The 21,070-nt window shown below is 40.5% G+C and overlaps 1 protein-coding gene across 1 annotated transcript in view; it reads right to left on the bottom strand.

The window, feature by feature from the left end:
- The window catches only part of LOC141980559 (uncharacterized protein C3orf20 homolog), a 69,370-nt gene that overhangs the window by 22,356 nt on the left and 25,944 nt on the right, over positions 1-21,070 (bottom strand). The window contains exons 12-16 of the mRNA XM_074941881.1: positions 15,386-15,539; positions 13,877-14,108; positions 12,370-12,474; positions 10,482-10,761; positions 8,525-8,641 (exon numbers count right to left, since the gene is read on the bottom strand). Of these exons, the coding sequence (XP_074797982.1) occupies positions 8,525-8,641; positions 10,482-10,761; positions 12,370-12,474; positions 13,877-14,108; positions 15,386-15,539 (888 nt within the window). The remainder of the gene's footprint in view (positions 1-8,524; positions 8,642-10,481; positions 10,762-12,369; positions 12,475-13,876; positions 14,109-15,385; positions 15,540-21,070) is intronic.

Genomic DNA, 21,070 nt, shown 5'->3' with positions numbered 1-21,070 from the left:
TATGTGGAGTAAATAAGGATTTCCAAGTTTTGTCTTAAATGTACTGTCTTTCAAATTTGTGTCCCTTTACATTCTCGAAGTAGAAAAAGCAAAGGAGTGCCTATCCCCTTGAGCTGAAGCAGCCAGAACACTGTGACTCTGTAGAAGCAATTACTGCTCAACAATGAATTTTAGATTCTCAACATGTGTAAATGGGTGTAGCTATGCTGATTTATACCAGCTAGGAATCTAGCCCCAAATCTTCCCTGGAAAATAAAGAAATCACAGTGGAGGGAGAACAACTTGCTGAATTAGAGCCCCTGGTGGAGGCAATCAGAAGTTTTTGGATGGTGCCTTTTTTTTCCCCCACAGTGTTCCAGACATAGCTCTGGCAAATTAATTGCCTGAAAGGAAGAAAAAATGGCCTCAAACTGAAATTCCTAAGCGAGGCATAACAAACAAGCTGGGGCAAACAGGATTGTTTTGTCATCTTTTTTTGTTTCCTCCTCTTCTGTCCCTACTTTTGCTAAATTTAAAGGGTCAAAGGTGAGCTTGAACATTAAAAAAAAAAAGAAAGAAAAAAGGCAGTACTGTGTGTCAAAAACACAGAAACAAGCTGAAATACAAAGTGTTCTATTTGCGATTGTGGGCTTGTTTTGTAAGCATTGTATGTCTCCATATCAATTCCTCTTAGTCTTTTCAAAAAGAAAAGGAGGACTTGTGGTACCTTAGAGACTAACAAATTTATTTGAGCATAAGCTTTCTTGAGCTACAGCTCACTTCATCGGATGCATTCAGTGGAAAATACAGTGGGGAGATTTATATACATAGAGAACATGAAACGTACTTATGCTCAAATAAAGAATGCATCTGATGAAGTGAGCTGTAGCTCATGAAAGCTTATGCTCAAATAAATTTGTTAGTCTCTAAGGTGCCACAAAAAGAAAAGGAGTACTTGTGGCACCTTAGAGACTAACCAGGTGCCACAAGTCCTCCTTTTCTTTTTGCGAATACAGACTAACATGGCTGCTACTCGGAAATCTATCTTAGTCTTTTGGATCTCTTTTTTTCCAACAGAGCCGTTAAGCAACAAAAATAGTGGTGTACTTACGTATTTTCTGCATTTCTCTAGCTGATGAAAGGAATAAAAGTGTTGTTTTTATGCTCATCACAAGTTCTCTCTGCCCCACTTGTTTTTTGTAACTGATGCAGTTGTTCCCCTGACTGATTTCTTTTTTCTGTCTACCATTTCAGATAATTAGCAAACTCCCAAAGTTTACTACTCAAAACACATTCACAAACACTGGCTGCTTCCCCTGAAGGAAGTGGCTCAGCAAACCTCTGTGTGTGTGTGTATATGTGTACATGCACTGAAAATAAAGATTTTCACACACAAAAATCTCTTAAATTTCCTCCACAGTTCAAAGTTAATGGAAGCTTCAGCATCTGTTGGGATTTTGTAGTACAGCCCCTTTCCTGGTCAAGCTATCAACAAGAAGCTGTAGTACATCTGTTAGTCCACTAAGGATCAATGGTGGCTAGAAAGCTAAGGAATGGACCCAAGGACTTTGAGTGCCCTGGCCTCACTACATGATTTTCCCACTTGGAGGTCAGTTTAATTGGGCCTTTGCTTCTTTCTTAGTTGGGTTATTTTTTTCACTTTGACTGTTTAAGTTCCTGGCATGTTATAGATGCTCTGCGGTGATGGTGAAACTCAAGTTTTGTGTTATCTGTTTTGTTTTGTTTTTAAACGTTGAGGGCAATTAAATTCCCTCTGTTTATGCAAGCTTTTGCCTAGCTAATATGTCATTAATTTTGTATTTTAATGAGTAAATGTCCTAAAAGGTAGCTGTGATGGACATGTTTTAAAAACTGAAAAAATAAATGTTGTGGGGTTTTGTGGGGTTTGTTTTTTTGCTTGTGTAAACCTTGTAGTGTAGCTTCTGCTACAAATGTTGTTTCCTCAACAGGCACCATGTTTGCCTTTCAGGTTAGCCAGTTTGTCTTGAAGGAAAAGAAAGAACACGCTGGAGGAAGGTCTGTCTGGCTACGGGAACTGGCAATGGAATGCAGAACCTTTTACCTCTAGGTTGCTAGTTCAAATCCAGCCCTGTAGAGTAGTGACCAAAAGTTGTGACCATCTGGTGGCTGCTTGGTAGCCTTTGTAGAATGAGCCTTTGTGGTCCCAGTCTTGCTGTTAACAGGCACATAGATGGATCACCACCATAAATGAAGCAAACTAGCATCCCTGCACCTGTCTCAGTAGAGATGCCAAGGGTGGAACAGGTTGTGACAGGATCGGGCCAAATGGCTATAGGCGAGTAATAGAAGGCAGACATATTAGCCCCAGGCTAAGTAGGTCCCTTTTCCCTGGGTAAGGTAACAGGGAAGGTTCCAGAACAATCAGGAACCTTCTGGAGACAATTAAGACAGGCTGATTAGAACATCTGCAGCCAATCAAGAAGCTGCTAGAATCATTTAAGGCAGGCTAATCAGGGCACCTGGGTTTTAAAAAGGAGCTCACTTCAGTTTGTGGTGTGCGTGTGAGGAGCTCGGAGCAAGAGGCACTAGGAGCTGAGAGTGAGAACGCAGACTGTTGGAGGACTGAGGTGTACAAGCATTATCAGACACCAGGAGGAAGGTCCTATGGTGAGAATAAAGAAGGTGTTGGGAGGAGGCCATGGGGAAGTAGCCCAGGGAGTTGTAGCTGTCGCACATCTGTTCCAGGAGGCACTCAAGACAGCTGCATTCCACAGGGCCCTGGGCTGGAACCCGGAGTAGAGGGTGGGCCCGGTTTCCCCTCAAATCCTCCCAACTCCTGGTCAGACACAGGAGGAGTCGACCTGGACTGTGAATTCAGAAAAACGGCCAAGCTGAGGGCTGCTGTGAAGCTCCAAGGCGAGCAAATCCGCCAATAAGCGCAAGACTCATCAAGGTAGAGCAGGAACTTTGTTACAAGGTCTAGAGACTGAATTGTCCCCTCCTCTCCTCGTGGTGGTCCTTCCAGAACAGGGTTGAGATAACAGTACAAAGAAGCTTGTACAGCTGATGGACATACTGTTTCTTTCCTGGGGATAAATAAAGGACTTCAGCCTCCTGGCCTGTTAAGCTGACAATTCATGAGCATTATATTTACAGGTGAAAAATGATGACAAAACAAAATCACATGGATCATTGGCAGTGGAAAATGAAAATCCTGGATAAAAAGGCAGAAATAATTTCAGCTGGATTCCAGGATGATCAGGCTTGAATGTTTGGACCTGGAGAACTCCAAGATGATCCCTTTGAACAGGCTGAGCGAGAATGAATCTCTCTCATACAGTGGACAAACTGGCAAAGTCCAAAGTTTGCAGTCGATATCATAGGGAGCTGGCAGTACTTTCCTCTGCTAAGGAAAACTTTTATCTTATGACGCTGCATATCACGATGATATGCATAGTGATATGCAGCGTCATAAGATAAAAGTTTTCTATACAGTAGGTTACCTGTACACACCTAAGTGCTTCAAGAAACCAACCACTTTGCAGTGCAGGACTACTACTGGATGGTGAATACTTGTGTCCTGTACTACTGTATTTTATACTTTATTCATTTTATTGTATTCTAATTCTTTGAAAATTGGTATTTCATTCGTAAAGTATAACTCTCAGTTAACAGGAATATTTGATTAACCAGCTCCCACCATTTCCCCAACATGCCGGATAACAAAGCTTTTACTGTACCTACCTCAGATTTCCCCAAAGGAGCTCTGCTCTTGATGTCAAATGGAAGGCAATGGGCTGGCAAGCCTTCTCCATCAGGTCTGTACTCCCTTATGTGTAAGATTTTGGTGATAAGGGTCTCCTCTCTATTTCAGGGAGCTAGGATCTCAACCTGGTTTATAAGGACACTCATACAGACAGTTCAGCCTGACTTCACCTGCTCCATTTATTTATCTAGTTTTATATAATGCCTATCAGTAACTGAGCACCTTCCACATAAAATCAATAGCAACAGGAAAGTCACTAGAGGACTTCATGGAATCTCTGGCACTCCTCCGTTTATGGATCAGAACTCTCCTTGGGATGGGGTTTGGGGTTTTTTTGCGGGGGGAGTGGGATGTAAGGGGCAGTTGAAAGGAGTTTTAGAATAAAAGGTGTTTTGAATTGTATCACTTACGGTGGAGGAAGGCTTGCAATGTTTCCTAAAGATGGTCAGACTGTGGGATTCACCTGATCTCCAGAAGATTGTTCCATAGCAGGATCCCTTCAACAGAGAACGTTTTGTCCCCAGCCCTTATGCGCTTCGTCCTGGGCTTTGTGATCTGCATAGTCCCAGAAAAGAGCAACTGCTGTGAGCATTCATAGATCACAAGTCGGTCTTCGAGGTAACTGGGGCTTGATCCATTAATTGCTTTTAAAATTAGCACCAAAGCCTTACACTGGCATTGGAAGCCGACTGGAGTAGTAGAGAGATTTGAGCACAAGCCTGATGTGCTCTACAGCAGCCTGAACCAAGGAGAAGGTGGGTAGCCGCATCCTATACCAGCTGAAGCCTCTGCATCATCTTCACGTTCAGCTTCAGATGCAATAACTTACAACCATCCTCCCTGCAGCTATTACAGTACCTGTGGATCAAAGCAGGTATTTTGATTTTGGCTCATTCCAGTTTAAGAATGAATTTGTCTCCTGGTAATATATATCATGCCTTGCTACTGTTGGATTAAGAAATTCAATATTTTGTTAATTCTTCATGAATCACATATACACTAACAAGCTGAAAAAAGCATCTAAATTGGGCAGAGCAGCTAAAATCCTTTAAGGAAGAAAGATAAGCCAGATGAGAGTTGTTGTTTTGTTGTTTTTTTTTAGTTCAGTGCAAACAATGCCTTTGAAAAGCCATTTTATCCAAAAGCGGTGTTAAATCTTGGTTTCCCCTCTCAGCGTACAGCTCTTTAATGTTTTGTAGGCACAGGAATTGAATCCCAGCCAAAGATTCCTAAGATGGTGGTGGATTTGTCCACATAGCAGGAAGCGCATGCCATGTTCAGAGAGATGTGGCTTACCTTGGGAGCAAACTGCATTACTGTAATGCTTCTGTAAAACCATTTCTTCAAGGTATTTAAATCATCATTAGAAAAATGTTCAAAATCAAATCTTTCATATCACAAAACATTCTTCCCCTTGATTATTGAAGTTATTTAAATTTGTACAACTTACTTATTTCTTTTTGTTTATCATTACTTGATTGTGTTTATTGGTTTAATTGTTGCGTAAATAGGAAATTAAGGATGGACGCTGTCCTTTTAGACAAGCTAAGAGTTGCCTTTTGATCACAGGACATAGATGACACTTGTGCTTCTCTGGAGATTTTTTTTCTGATCATCTAAAGAAATTCACCAGGGTGTTGACTCAATTAGAGGAAATTTAGTTGGCTGCATTGAGATAACAAATGTAAAATAATTAATTTTGCATTCCTAAATTTACAGGGTTTAAAAGAACTCTTCCCTTCCTGGAAATATTAATTTTGCTGCATACAAACTTAAAACACAAGCAAAATTGAAATACTTGATATCTGTATTTGAACACGTCAGCTTTCCTTTGCATACAACTTTAAAGTAATAAGAAAAAAACGGAAGGGGAAGAAAGATGGTATTGTGACTAAGGAACAGGAGTGGGAGTCAGGAGAATAAGGTTCTGTTTCTGGCTCTGCAACCAAATTCCATGCGACTTTCAACAATTTACTTGTATCCTGGTTCTTCAAAACCTGAGAAGCCCATGGTCAACCGCAAATATATATCTAATCTGAATGCACAGTACCCCCTTTGCCCTTAGATAGTTACTTCCTGTAGGCTGAGGTTGGCATTATTCCTGGTTCTTAAGTGGATCTATCACTGGAGAATGATGGACTCTGAGGTTCCAGAATGTTCTGAGGTAATTTATTACTCAGCTCTTGGGCCAGTCTGTGGATGATTATATGGAATGTTATGGCCCTCTGTTGTCTGTGACCACTGACAGAGTAGCAGTTGGAGGCTTCCCCCCGACTTTGCAAGTCATCATAGTATCCAGATAACGTGAAGTAGGGCAGAAGGCTGGAGTGCTGTTGCTGGAAGTTTCACATAGATCTGGTCAAAGGGCTCATGGAGAATATTTGCATTTCTGTGGCATGGCTGTGGTCACATTTTTCTCCTCCTTGGCCATGCTGGTGAAACTTTCCTAAATTGCCACCAGTCTTTTTGGCAGATTAACTTGCACTGACTCAGCATGGAAAGTCACCTGGTTCTTGCTATAAGGAATCATCAACTTCTTTCTTAAAATCAGTTGATTCAGTGTAGTTTGAATGCTTCCATAGGAATAGTAAGGAAGGCACCATCTGTATGGATTTTTGCCCAGTTTCATTTTTAAGATTTTGGGTATGCTTAGGGAGTTGTAACCAGTCATCTATGAAATTGACACATCTCTTTTCTGGTTGGTTGTTTTGCCAGTGGAAAGGCACTGGGACTGTTATTGAAAAGGACTGTTAATACCCCCTTTCAGAAAGCTAAGCTGCCAGCCATGCCTAAACATGTGGTGGTTAGGTCCTTGTTTAAGAAAACATCTCTGGACGTTAGCAACCTTGCTAATTACATCCTATTTCTAGGAGGAATAATCCAGGCCATACAGGTAGACCAATTCCAGTTGCATTTGGACTCCATGTACTACTTTTATCTCTATCAAGCTGGCTATAGAATTGATACTGAACACACAGTGGTAGTTCATCTTTCTAGAATAAGGAGAAATTTCATTCTGTCAGATTGAACACTGCTATCTATTCATTGTCTACACGTTCTAAATGACTTTGAATGTTAGGCAAGTTCATGAACTGCTGTAAACATCTGGATTAACATTAATCATAAAGCTTTACATTATCCTCCTAACTTTTTTCATATTCACTAAACCACTTCCATATGGAAATGCAAAAACAGTCATATGGAACAAAGCCAAAACATCTCTGTGTAGCTGGCTAGCATCTTTACTCAGCCCTGTTATAGCAGTGCTCATCTGTAGCACAAGCTGGTGGCTCATTCAGACTCTGATGTTTTATCATACATGTTTTTCCATTGGCACATGTGTGGTGATGCCCAATGGACTACACATTGGGCTCAACTACCTCGTATTGTCTCCTTTTCCACTCATTAAGAAATGACCAATTTATTTTTCACTGATTCTATCAGCTCTGTAAATATAGAGTTGGAGGCTTTGTTTTTTCCACTTTTTAGTTATATCATTAATCTGATAAATTTACCCTTCACCATCAAGGAGGAAGTTAACATATTTTATGCAAAATGCTACATGTGGTAATATTGTGTAGAGAAATTAAATGTCAAACATTAAATTTTATCTTCCTTAGACACACTTTTTGCAGTTTTAGATGCAATCTAGTAACTTTGTGTGGATCAATAGTGTCACCCAGTGGACGGATAAGTTGATCACTGATGGGCATATTCATGTGGAATGTTTTTCTTTGCCTCTTGTTTTAAAAGTAATAATTGGCTTCTCACTGATGGAAACAGTTTTTAATGTTACTCTTCTCAGGAATGGAGAATACATTTAAAACTCCTATACTCTGAATGCCATAGCAAGTGCTGAAAATTCATATTGAGCAAATGCAGGAAATGATTATTGTTGCTCTCTATCAGTAACAGGTTTACAGGAAATAACCACTATGTCGTTAATGGAGACTTTTTTTTTGTTAAAAGAAAGAAACAAAGAATAATTGAAGGAAAAGTAGCATTTGTGGTGGTGGTTACATGGAGACTAAATTTGATCCCAGTGTAATAATAAAGGAGTGCTGGTCAACAATATTTATCCATCCTTAGCCAAATATTGCATGGGACTAAAGGGCTGAAGAATCAAGTCTTCTGTATAGTTTTTATAACTATTGCTGAGTTGTAACATACATTATTATGGCCAAATCTTTGCATCAGTCACTCAAGTATTAAAGGATTAGTATGTCTTCTACCTTGGGTTCTAATGAATTCAAACCTGGCACAATACTATATTAAACCGAAAACTAGCCAATGTGTACATTTGATTTAAACTCCTTCCTGATTTGCAAAAGGTTTTCAATAAGATTGAAAGGTCATGCTTTTTCCCTTGTTAAAGACTGAGATACCCTATTTGATATACCTTCAAAGCTTTTTTGCAATAGATGAAATAGAGCCACGTTAATAGAAACATGATAAAAACGAACTGCTGTCATTGAAACTGAAAGGGAAACATGGTTCATATTCTAAAGAACTGGTGAGTGGCATGTGTACAGCAGTCCTCTGTTAGGCAGAATTAGAATACTGCAATTTGTATCGCAAGGGCTATATTGCGAATAGCTAAGATCAAGGCATGACAGTGGCAGGGCCCTGGGCTTCTGAAGAAAGACTATTATGGCTACTGCCAAGAGGGTCTGAATAGACACAGTGTGCAGCATGGTGACAATCAGAAGTCATAGTTTTGTTCCAATATAGTGGTAATATCATTAAAAGTAAAATATTTGGCTGTACATGTAGATAGCGGTAACAGTTTTAACATACCAAAAACATGCCGGGAGCAACATTATGCCTTTGCACCAGTAATGAACCTTTATGGCCGGTAAATTCATCTGCAGAGGTGATGTCATATTTGAGGAGACGATAGGAGTCCAGGCGACCCTGAAGCAACATAGGAAGAGCAATTATAGAAATATGTAGGCTATAAATCTTATTCTACCAATCATCAGTGCATAATATTCCCTCTGCACAAATCCTGATGAGCTGAACTGAACTAATTATCTTCTTCTTTGTGACTGAGGAAGGCAGCTGTTCTGAGCACACTTGTTTTTGGAGATAGTATTCATAATTGTTGGATTTCTCCTTCTAGGTTAATTTGCCACTTCTTCAAAGAAGCCATACCTGTATGTTTAAAATTAAATCTAGTGCTTATGAAAGGACGGATGGCAGCCAGCTATGGTGCAAGCTTCTCATTTAGTTCTCAATGTACTGGAGTCCTGACCTTCAAAATACTAGTAATCTTACTGCTAGCATGGAGGAACTAATTAGAAGGCTGCAGTATAGGGTTTTATGAAGTGGACAAATATCCGAGGACTAGGATGGAAAACACAAAACCCCATTTTTACTGGAGATTCAAGTGGGATTTGAACCCAGGTCTCCAGAAGGGAAGAGCAATATGCACACCTGAATACACCTGCACCCAGGAGCCTCTCCTTCCCTCTCTTTTATGTGGAACCACATGTATGGGACTCACCCTGACATGAAATTGTTAGCAGATACTTAAGAGTGGTGCCAGTACTACTCCTGTTTGCAGACTGGAGATATTAAATTTGTATTTGATCCAGCCTCCACTTTTAAACTTGTTGCATGAAAATCCTGGGCCCACTGAAGTCAAAGGGAGTTCTCCTATTGACTTCAATGGGACCAGGATTTCACCCCTTATAGTCTATTTTTTCCAAATATAGATTAATTAAAATTGATATATACTATGGGGCCAATTGCTGAGGGGTTATAAGTTACACATCAGTAAGGACCTGTTCAGGTGCTTAAACGGGTATTATGTACACATCAATCCAGGCAGCAACTATGTGGGATTTTCTGAAATCCTCCCAATCTTGTTCCAGCAGCTTCAGCAATGCTAGTAATGGTGGGAAGCATTAGTGTAGCTCAGTCACTGGCATTTATTTTTATCATCATGCCATCTAAGACTAGATAACATGATAGAAACATCTGGATCAGATTTCTGCTAGTGCTCCGTTCCCAGCATTGCTGGGGGAAAAAATCAGGAAATCCTCAGTGCAGACAAGGCCCTAGAGACTGGGAGAAAAACTACGCAAGAAACAGCAATAAAAGTGTGTAAGTTAAAGTAGCCACCATGCACTATTCTGTCTCCAATTTTTAACTAACATCTTGTTCCAGTCCCTTTGTACACAAGTTTCATCAACATAGAGTTGCTCATGCCCACTTTGTGACATGTACCTTACACCAGCTGTTCTCAACTGTGGGTCCGGGGCCCCCTGGGGGACAGCGAGCTGGTTTCAGGGGGTCTGCCAAAATAAACCGGAGAGCAGGGCCAGTGTTAAGACTCCGTGGGGCTCAGGGCAGGAAGCCCAAGCCGCACGGGGCTGAAGCCAAAGCCTGAGCAACTCAGCTTGCCACCCCCTAACGCCTGCCTTGGGCTTTTAATCTACTGGATATGCAGAAAAACAGTTGTTGTGGGACAGGTGGGCTGTGGGGGGTTTTATAGCTTGTTTTGGGGGGAGCTCAGAAAGAAAAAGGAAAACCCCTGCCTTATACCATACTAAACTTAATCCCATAAATGTGAAGAGAAAGTCTTTAGATTAATTTACTACTCTGTATTCTCCGAGCCATGCAAATGTATCGAGTACACAAACGGTGAGAAAACTGTTCCAATTTTGGTGACAGGATAAACAGCAAATGGATCCAAGGGTTATTTTTTAAAAAACTATTTTCAAATGTGCTAAACTCCCATGAAACCCACCTGAATACACGGCATACTTCGGTTCCTGTTCTTCCTCTCGTGGAGCTGCTCTAATTTGTCTTCACTTGGATCCCCATTTGTTTTCAATGAAGAAGACACACAGACCACCATGATTTGTTCCAGGGCAGACATCTGGTTGTTAATAAGGTGATCATACTCCAGGTCTGATACATATGGAATCTGATGATTACTACATCTGCATATCTTTCCTTCCTGCCCCATCAGTATTCTCCGAAGGACAACAGGGCAAGCACTGTGGGATGTAAACAATAGCTTATCGCTGTCATGAGAAATAGAAAGCAAAGGGGGGAAATTAGAGGGCAAGTCATGGCTTTGGTCCTAAAGTGAAAACAGAAGCCAGTTAAATAGAATGTCAAATAAACAGAATACAGAAAACAGCATCTTTTAAACCATAATCTATAAACAGCACAGCAGGGTCAAACCTACATTTTCTGAACTCTGCTTAATCAACATGCACAGCTAGTTGAAGGGCTGACGTTCCCAAAGCTGTGACTGAATCTTTGATGCTGTGGTGTTCCTGAATTCTGCAGGAGCAGAGCTGCTGTGCTTGCCAGAGGGGAAAGCTGGATGGTGCTCTCCTTAACTGGATGAGCTGGCCAAGTAGGCTTTGAAAATTGCTCAACCCTGAATGCAGACTTCAAAGTCTGCTGGTCTGACTCCCTGGTTTTCTGCAGGTCTCACGTGCACCTCATGCCCTTAGACAGCCAGTTGTAGTGTATTTATGTTTTAATCATTTAGTCACAGAAGTTAAGCATGGATTGTGTGGGTATGAGTGTTACTGGTTTCACAAAGGTAGTGTGAAGCTTAGATCATGTTTGAAAAGTGCTTGGATGAGATGTGTTGTAGAAGTGCGAAGCTATCATCTTATTTCTTGGTAAAATGCCAAAGAACTATCTCACTGCAGGCTTGCACATAACTTCAGTAAAAAAGAGAACCTGCCACGCCCGCTTCACAACATGATTTCCTCACAGCTGGCAAATCTTTTCTGAGGTGCAGGCAACAAGAAGAATTTTGAAGCCCACGGATCTGATCCACAGCCCATTGACGTTAATGGCAAGACTCCCGTTGTTTTCAGAATGTGTTGGATCAGTCCCTATATGAGTGTACCAGGAGTAAGGAATTGCAATGAAAAGAGCTATGAGTAAATGTTGGCTTGAATCCAATGCTTATACCTTGTATGCTGTACGGTGTAAGGAGTGGAAGGCCTGATTTTTAGGGAAATAACAGAAGGATAAGAAACAAGTGTGAAGGAGGGTCAAGAGAAAAGGGGATCTCGTATACAGGAGGAAGACAATAGACATTTGTTTTAACCTATGTATAATATAGACATAAAACAGGGTTATTATTCCATGCTGGCATTCTGGAGTCAAAAAGAAACCACTTGAGCTTTGGTGTCATGCTTCATGATATCAGATTGCTGATGGAATTACAGGCTGGTCATGTGTAAATTTGAATATGTTGTTCCTTTACTTGCTTTACCTATGGCGGGGTATCATTGAGCTTGTGTATCATATTCAGTTAAATAAAAGAAAAATACAGTGCAAATTTTCTTTAAGGAAATAGCTAATGGCACCTCTGCATCAGTAAAAATGGCAGCAAATCCTCAACAGGGAGAAGTAGTGGAATGTGACAGTCTCATTATACATCACCTCATTGTCTGCAGATATCTCAAGTATGACAACAGTAAATTACTTTGGTTTACAGAGTTACTATGATTCCTAATGTATTATAATGAAATCATACGTAATGGTGTTGAATCACAGGAAAAACAAATAGTGTTTGTAAGATGTTTATCCAGCTCCAGAAATGGCTTGTCAGTAAGTCACTAAGAATCAACCTTGTCCGGTGCCTGCTCAGATTTCCTTACCCAGATACGTAGGAGTTCTGTAATACAGGGGTGTATTTATTTAAACTGAACTGAGGCACATTTGGCTGATCTGGTTTGATATTGCTGTTTACTAAAGAAGAAATTCTGCAAGACAAAATAACAGTAAATAATCAGTTGTTTAAATGTCAGGAAAACAAAGCAGATAAGTGTTCTGCAGTACATATATATGGTGCATATACATGGGTGAAATCTGTTTTTCAATTAACTGATAATGATGTCACCTGTTATGTACTGGTGTGAACAAAAGAAGCAATCTAGTTGGGAGTAGGAAGGGATTCAGAACCATACACCTGCAAGAGTAAGGACTATGGATTACACAGACAACAAAAATTACCCCATACATTTCTCTGGTTTTAGTTGCATGGCTCCAATAGGTTAATGGGAGTTGTATAATTGGCACTCTAGGCAGAGCAGAACTAAATCTCAAGCTTTCTTAGGCCTCGTGCAAGGTAATATGGCCCATGTGAAGTCATTTGGGAGATTGGGGCCTTAAAAGGCAAGATCTTCAGGTCAGGGTCTGAGTTGTCATGTGTCTGTATAACCCATAGAAACATAAGAATGGCCACACTGGGTCAGACCAATGGTCCACCTAGCCCAGTATCCTGTCTTCCGACAGCGGCCAATGCCAGAGGCTTCAGAGGGAATCAATAGAACAGGGCAATTATTGAATGATCTATCCCCTGTTGTCCACTCCCAGCTTCTGGCAGAGGCTCGGGACGCCCCTTGTGTGAAGAAATACTTCCTTTTCTTTGTTTTAAATCTCCTGCCTATTAATTTTATTGGGTGACCCCCGGGTTCTTCTGTTGTGTGAAAGGGTAAATAACACTTTTTCTCCACACCAGTCATGATTTTATAGACCTCTCATATCCCCCCGCTTAGTCGTCTCTTTTCTAAGCTGAAAGTCCCAGTTTTTTTAAATCTCTCCTCCTATGGAAATTGTTCCATGCCCCTAATAATTTTTGTTGCCCATCTCTGCACCTGTTCCAATCAGTATTCATGGTGTGGGTGTGCCTTGGATTTATAAAGTGGCACTATGATATTTTCTGTCTTATTCTCTATCCCTTTCCTACTGGTGCCGAACATTGTGAGGTTTTTTGACTGCCGCTGCACATTAAGCAGATGTTTTCCCAGAACTATTCACAAAGACTCCAAGATCTCTTTCTGGCACAATGGTGCCCCACTCCTGAATGAAGCTGTTGGATATTATTGTAATATAAAGGTATGATGATAATCCAGTAAAATGTTTTATATAAACTGTATTCCAGGGTCAGTTCAGGATACTTTCCCAAACCTTTCATGGTTTTCCTGTCGCTAACTTATTCTTGTTATTTTTACAATGCCATGGGGGGATACAGTGAAAGAATTGGTTCTATGCCACTGATAATTAAGCTTAATTAGAATAACCTAAAATTCACTATAATGCACAATTAAGTTCTCATCATAGAAACATTTCAGTGGGCAGTGAGAAATGAATTTATTTTTTTACCTGGGAGAATAAGGTGACAGCTCCCCCTGCATGTTGTGAGCAGGAGCTGATTGAAAACGAGCTAGCAGGAGAGAGCTGTCTGACTCGTGGGCTCCACTGTCCTCTCTGTTCTTCTCTTGTGCTCTCTGTACAATTGAGGTAACCAGGGAAGCAGCTGCAGACTGCACTGTGCGTTTTCTTAAAGCTCTCTGAGGAAGGCCAGGCATTTTGTGAATGTGTGGCGAGCCAATTTCTGAAATACACCACCACACCCTAGATGTCAGTCTTAGGAGACAAAAAAAAACAAACAAACCAACAAAAAACTAAGCCCTTCTTCTGCAATTAGCTGTGTTCATGTGCCTGTAAGTGGAACTCTTCTACTGTGTATTCAGGAGCACAAGACCAACTATGAAATTAAGTCTAAATTCTTCCCTCAGGTAGCAGATCTTGGTTCTAATATTTTTCACATGCTCCTGGACCTGGCAGCTTTGAAAGAGATTTTGCTCTTAGTGTGCAGGACTGGTTATTGTACCAGATGTAACTTTGGTTGGGGGTAAAAACCGCAACCAAACCTATGTTTTTGCTCTACTGGTGGCTACTTTTATGCACGGGAACTGATACAAACCATCAGGATTAACAATATTGACAAGATATAAGAGAAATGAAATAATATCTAAGGAAGATGATATTCAAGTTCATGTTCCTTACAAGAGGGCTCAAATATTATGGAATGTTTCTCTTTGGAGGGAATCAAATACAGAGACTACAAAATACAGGCATTGCCAGATTATACTGAACCAGAAGACCATGGTGTCATGGATTTAGTTTAAGATATCTCTTATGCAGCCAGTGCTCAGTGGGCGAAATTCATGCCCGTGCAAAGGACCAGCATGAGGTCTATACATCACTTTAGTTCCTCTTAAATGACCAAATATGGCTTAAGTGGTGCATAATTCATACTTTGGCCCAATGCCTAGACATGAATTTCATGCAGAGACAGGAATTCCAATATAAATTAATGTATTATTATAAGGTACTACTTAAATGTAGTAGCAAATGTGTTCGGAATCTCTAGCTCCAAAGAAACCCATTCAGATAGTCTTTGTTTTTTTTAAAAACTTATTTCTTTCCCAAACCCCAAACACTAGCAAAAGTTACAGTGCCACTGACCCAGAGAAATGTGGAAGTGACACTGTCATTAGTGCCTTCCTCATTAAAGACCAGAACCCACCTCTCTTGCTCATCTTGAGTGATACCCTATTTCACAGTCACCTTGGCTTCACCGGACCCTTTCATGTGATTAACTGTTCACCGATGTGATTAAGAAGTTCACAATCTGCCCTTCTATCTGTTTCAATGCACAGTATTTTAAAGCCAGAAAGCCACTCTATAAAATTAAGTCTGAAACTGCAGATCAAGAAGAGAAAGGACAGGCCTTGAGCTATTTTGTCCATTGTGGTACCTGCTGAAGTAAAAGCAAACTGAAAACTATTAAAATCATCACTAAAATTTTTTTCTACAGTGACTGACCAAAAGCCATTCGATAATGTTCCAGCCAGTCATCCAAAATAGTCTTGATCTTCTGCTGTAGTTTTCTTAATTCTCTGGCTGCACTGAAGTCATTTATATGGCTTATGTTCTCCTCTGGAATTTCAAGTGTCTTCACCAACTCTGATAACTTTGGCTTTTTTTTGAAAAATAGAAAAAACACAGTTAAAAATTATATTTGATGTTTAATGCTGCCAAAACAGCCTTGAAATAATGTTATAATTAGGGCAGTCAAGCGATTAAAAAAATTAATCGTGATTAATCGCTCGCATGATTAAAAAGTTAATCACAATTAATCGCACTGTTAAATAAAAAGAGAATACCATTTTTAAAAATATTTTTTGATGTTTTCTAAATTTTCAAATATATTGATTTCAATTACAACACAGAATACAGAGTGTACAGTGCTCACTTTATATATATTTTTATTACAAATATTTGTACTGTGAAAAACAAAAGAAATAGTATATTTCAATTCACCTAATACAAGTACTGTAGTGCAATCTCTTTATCATGAAAGTTGAACTTACAAATGTAGAATTATGTACAAAAAATAACTGCATTCAAAAATAAAACAATGGAAAATTTTGGAGCCTACAAGTCCATTCAGTCCTACTTCAACCAATCACTCAGACAAACAAGTTTGGTTACAATTTGTAGGAAATAATGCTGCCCGCTTCTTATTTACAATGTCATGTGGAAGTGAGAACAGAAGTTTGCATAGCACTGTTGTAGCCAGCATCGCAAGATATTTACATGCCAGATGCGATAAAGATTCATATGTCCCTTCATGCTTCAACCACCATTCCAGAGGACATGCTGATGACCTGCTCAATAACAGTTCAAAGCAGAGCAGACCGACGCATGTTCACTTTCATCATCTGAGTCAGATGCCACCAGCAGAATGTTGACTTTCTCTTTCGGTGGTTCGGGTTCTGTAGTTTCCGCATCTGCATGATGCTCTTTTAAGACTTCTGAAAGCATGTTCCACACCTCGTCCCTCTCAGATGTGGGAAGGCACTTCAGATTCTTAAAGCTTGGGTCGAGTGCTGTAGCTATTTTTAGAAATCTCACATTTGTACCTTTTTTGCGTTTTGTCAAATCTGCAGCGAAAGTGTTCTTAAAATGAACAACATGTGCTGGGTCATCATCCGAGACTGCTGTAACATGAAATATATGGCAGAACGTCGGTAAAACATAACAGGAGACATACAATTCTCCCCCAAGGAGTTCAGTCACAAATTTAATTAATACATTTATTTAATGAGCATCATCAGCATGGAAGCATGTCCTCTGGAATAGTGGCTGAAGCATGAAGGAGCATATGAATCTTTAGCACATCTGGCACATAAATACCTTGCAACGCCGGATAGAAAAGTGCCATGCGAATGCCTGTTCTCGCTTTCTCACATTATAAATAAGAAGCAGGCAGCAGTATTTCCCATAAATGTAAACAAACTTATTTGTCTTCGCGATTGGCTGAACAAGAAGTAGGACTGAGTGGACTTGTTCTAAAGTTTTACATTGTTTTGTTTTTGAGTGCAGTTATGTAACAAAAAAAATCTACATTTGTAAGTTGCACTTTCATGATAAAGAGATTGCAGTATGAGGTGAATTGAAAAATACTATTTCTTTTGTGTATCATTTTTATAGTGCAAATATTTGTAATAAAAAAGAATATAAAGCAAGCATTGTACACAGTGATTAATTGTGATTAATTTTTTTAATCGCAGTTAATTTTTTTTAATCGTGTGAGTTAACTGTGATTAATTGGCAGCCCTAATTATAATATATATGAGACCTTTAATTTAAAAGCATATTTTGAATATAAGTTATTAGCAGAGTGAGGAGATAGAGAAGACTTTTTCAAAGTTTCCATGAGTGGAAGTTTTTTTTTGTTTTGTTTGTTTGTTTTTCCAGTCTGTGATTTATTTTGTACATCTGTTTTATGAATTCAGCCCATCAGAACGAGACCGCCTGTGAAAGTGACCCAGAAGCAAGTTCATGCATTTGTGCAGCCAGCGTGTTAAATTAAATTTAATTGTTCATAACTGTTCAGTAGAAGATAAAGTAACATCACAGCCTCTCCTGAAGTCCACAATGAGCATTTCAAATTCACATCAGACTAGGGTCTCCAAGAGGAAGAATGGATCCAATACACCATGAGTGCAAGTTAGCAGGCACTAGTAAATGTCCCCATCTTCTAGTCTGATCCATTATACTGTGTAATCTAGTTTGGCATCATAACACATACTCTTAGTCCTCTGTTGTAGGACGAGAGAAGAAGGGTGCGGATGCTGTAAATTATACTGGAGTCTGTCACAGCTTGTTTGTTTGGCTAGGCTGCTGCCAGTCCCATTGCTTCCTCACTCCATTGTTCAAAGACCTCCCTTTTGGTTTTACAAGTATTGCGTAAAGTGCAGGAGGAGGACATTATAATGGCTTGATTAGTCATTGAATTAACATTGTAAGTCAGCAGCTATTTGCATTTGGCTCTCAGCCTCCCAAAAGCATGCTCTGCCTCTATTTTACACTTGCTGTACCTACTGACATCTCTCTGGGTATTTTTAATCTGAGAGTGGTTTTGTGAGGCATAACAAGTGTGAGGAGGCAGAACTGCCCAGAATCACAACGTGGATGGAGACATCATTAATGTCAATATTGTTTGGTGGGACTAGGATTCCCTTCTGCCCACTCTGAGAAGGTCCAGAGTTTTTGAAAATTCTGACACCATGCACTTTCCTTCCTATGATGGACCACCAAGACCTACCTTACCATCCTTTTTGTTCATGTATTCCTGGATTTGTTGGGAGGGGCAAATGAGTCCCAGCATTAGCTTCAACAGAATAAAGCAGTGATTACTGCTGGCACTTGACATTGAAAACACACAGACCCACTTGGCTGGGGCTATATCCGGCCCAAAAGCAGCACTTCAACTGATTAACATCAACTTCAAGTGCCAGAATAGGTTACTTTAGAAGGGGCGGGGAGAAGAGTGATTCTTGCAGCAAAACTTTACCTATTGCTGTTCTCAGCTTCTGAATCACTGCAGGAGGAACACTCTCCAGTGCCTTGATGCAGCTGCCTCAGCAGTCTTATAACAGATTTTTAGAAAACTTCAGCACAAATTGCTGTTGCTTGAGCAAAAAGGAGGACTTGGGGCACCTTGGAGACTAACAAATTTATTTGAGCATAAGCTTCCGTGAGCTACAGCTCACTTCATCGGATGCATTCAGTGGAAAATACAGTGGGGAGATTTATATACATAGAGAACATGAAACAGTGGGTGTTACCACACACACTGTAATGAGAGTGATCACTTACGGTGAGCTATTACCAGCAGGAGAGCAGGGGGGGAACCTTTTGTAGTGATAATCAAGGTGGACCATTTCCAGCAGTTGACAAGAACATCTGAGGAACAGTGGTGGGGGGGAATAGTTTTACTTTGTGTAATGACCCATCCACTCCCAGTCTCTATTCAAGGCAAAATTAATTGTATCCAGTTTGCAAATTAATTCCAATTCGGCAGTCTCTCCTTGGAGTCTGTTTTTGAAGTTGTTGTTTTTTTTTTGTTTTTTTTTTTGAAGAATTGCAACATTTAGGTCTGTAATCGAGTGACCAAAGAGATTGAAGTGTTCTCCGGCTGGTTTTTGAATGTTATAATTCTTGATGTCTGATTTGTGTCCATTTATTCTTTTACGTAAAGACTGTCCAGTTTGACCAATGTACTTGGCAGAGGGGCATTGCTGGCACATGATGGCATATATCACATTGGTAGATGTGCAGGTGAACGAGCCTCTGATAGTGTGGCTGATGTGATTAGGCCCTATGATGGTGTCCCCTGAATAGATATGTGGACACAGTGGGCAATGGGCTTTGTTGCAAGGACAGGTTCCTGGGTTACTGCTTCTGTTGTGTGGCGTGTGGTTGCTGGTGAGTATTTGCTTCAGGTTGGGGGCTGTCTATAGGCAAGGACTGGCCTGTCTCCCAAGATCTGTGAGAGTGATGGGTCGTCCTTCAGGATAGGTTGTAGATCCTTGATGATGCATTGGAGAGGTTTTAGTTGGGGACTGAAGGTGATGGCTAGTGGCGTTCTGTTATTTCCTTTGTTGGGCCTGTCCTGTAGTAGGTGACTTCTGGGTACTCTTCTGGCTCTGTCAATCTGTTTCTTCACTTCAGCAGGTGGGTATTGTAGTTGTAAGAATGCTTGATAGAGATCTTGTAGGTGTTTGTCTCTGTCTGAGGGATTGGAGCAAATGCGGTTGTATCGTAGAGCTTGGCTGTAGACAATGGATCGTGTGGTGTGGTCTGCATCCGATGAAGTGAGCCGTAGCTCACGAAAGCTTATGCTCAAATAAATTTGTTAGTCTCTAAGGTGCCACAAGTACTCCTTTTCTTTTTGCGAATACAGACTAACACGGCTGCTACGCTGAAACCTGTTGCTTGAGCGTTAGCAGACACTTTCAGGCAACATACTGTTTCCTGGGGGGAACTGCTTGGAAGTGACTCCTCATGGGGAACTTTCTGAAAAGCCATGACGCTGAAAATGCCATGATGTAAGCAGCCACAATAAAGCTGGAGTTTAATTAACCCTGTGTCAGAGTAAAATTTTATATGGTAGGTGATTCAAACACAGTGAAGCATAAAACATAGTGGCAGAGCTAATCGAGTCCTAGACCGCGGGAGAGACTGTTCAGACTTGCACTGCAGAGAGCAGAATACTGCTGTGAGTACACAGTTTGTTTTACAAGACAAGGCTGATAACAGAAAATGGAAGCACTGAAGCCTCCAGAGACATTAAACCCGCAAATCAGTGGCGCCGGAACAGGGGAGGTCAGCGGGCCATGGCCCTCCCCTGGACTGTCCAGTTTTCACCAGGACAGACCCCCCTAGGAAGAATGAAGTGGTGGGAGGATATAATTTCTTTACCTGGGATCAAGCAGCTGCAGGGGCCAGATAGATGAGTACAGCACTGATTTAGAAGTTGTAGCAGCCAGTTGCAATTTTAGCAATATTAACGATTCATTGATAAGAGACCGGATAGCATGTGGGATATGAGACTCACAAGTGCGAGACCGGTTGCTATGGGGAAGCTGCCTTAATCTGGGGGGAAAGCTAGGAGATATGCAGAGCTGCAAAGCTATCCAAAGAGCGGATTAGAACCCTGGAAGAGCAGTCAGCAGAAACTGTCTATGCAATACATAAGGAAGAAATCAAAACCCAATACAACATTAGTAGATGATTAGGGTACAGACACAGGCAAATACTGCGGTAGAGAAAACACAAGACAGAAAGAAAAGTGTCTAGATTATGGGGAAAATACCATATATGTGACAAATGTAATCATTTTGCAGCCAAGTGTTTGTCCAGAGGGTAGAAAAACAAATCTAAAGTACACACAGTAACCGAAGAGTGCAACAGTGAGTATGAGGCCATTATGTGGGTCACCAAACAGATGGTAAACACAGTGCAAGAAGACCCTAGTAAGCACCAGAAATCGTTGTATGCAGCCAAGTTACCTGGGAAGAAAGTGATACGATTTCAATTACATTGTGGTGCAAGTTGTAACATTATCCTGATCTGTCCGATAAACTCGGACATAGGGTTGGAAGAGACTGTTAACAGATGGTTAATGTACAACCATACCACATTGAAGCCTGTGAGAAA

The sequence above is a fragment of the Natator depressus genome, chromosome 1 (genome assembly GCF_965152275.1).
Source record: "Natator depressus isolate rNatDep1 chromosome 1, rNatDep2.hap1, whole genome shotgun sequence".
In the NCBI taxonomy this organism is placed as follows: Eukaryota; Metazoa; Chordata; order Testudines; family Cheloniidae; genus Natator; species Natator depressus.
Note: the sequence above shows the minus strand (reverse complement) of the source record. Positions and strands in the feature narration are given on the sequence as shown.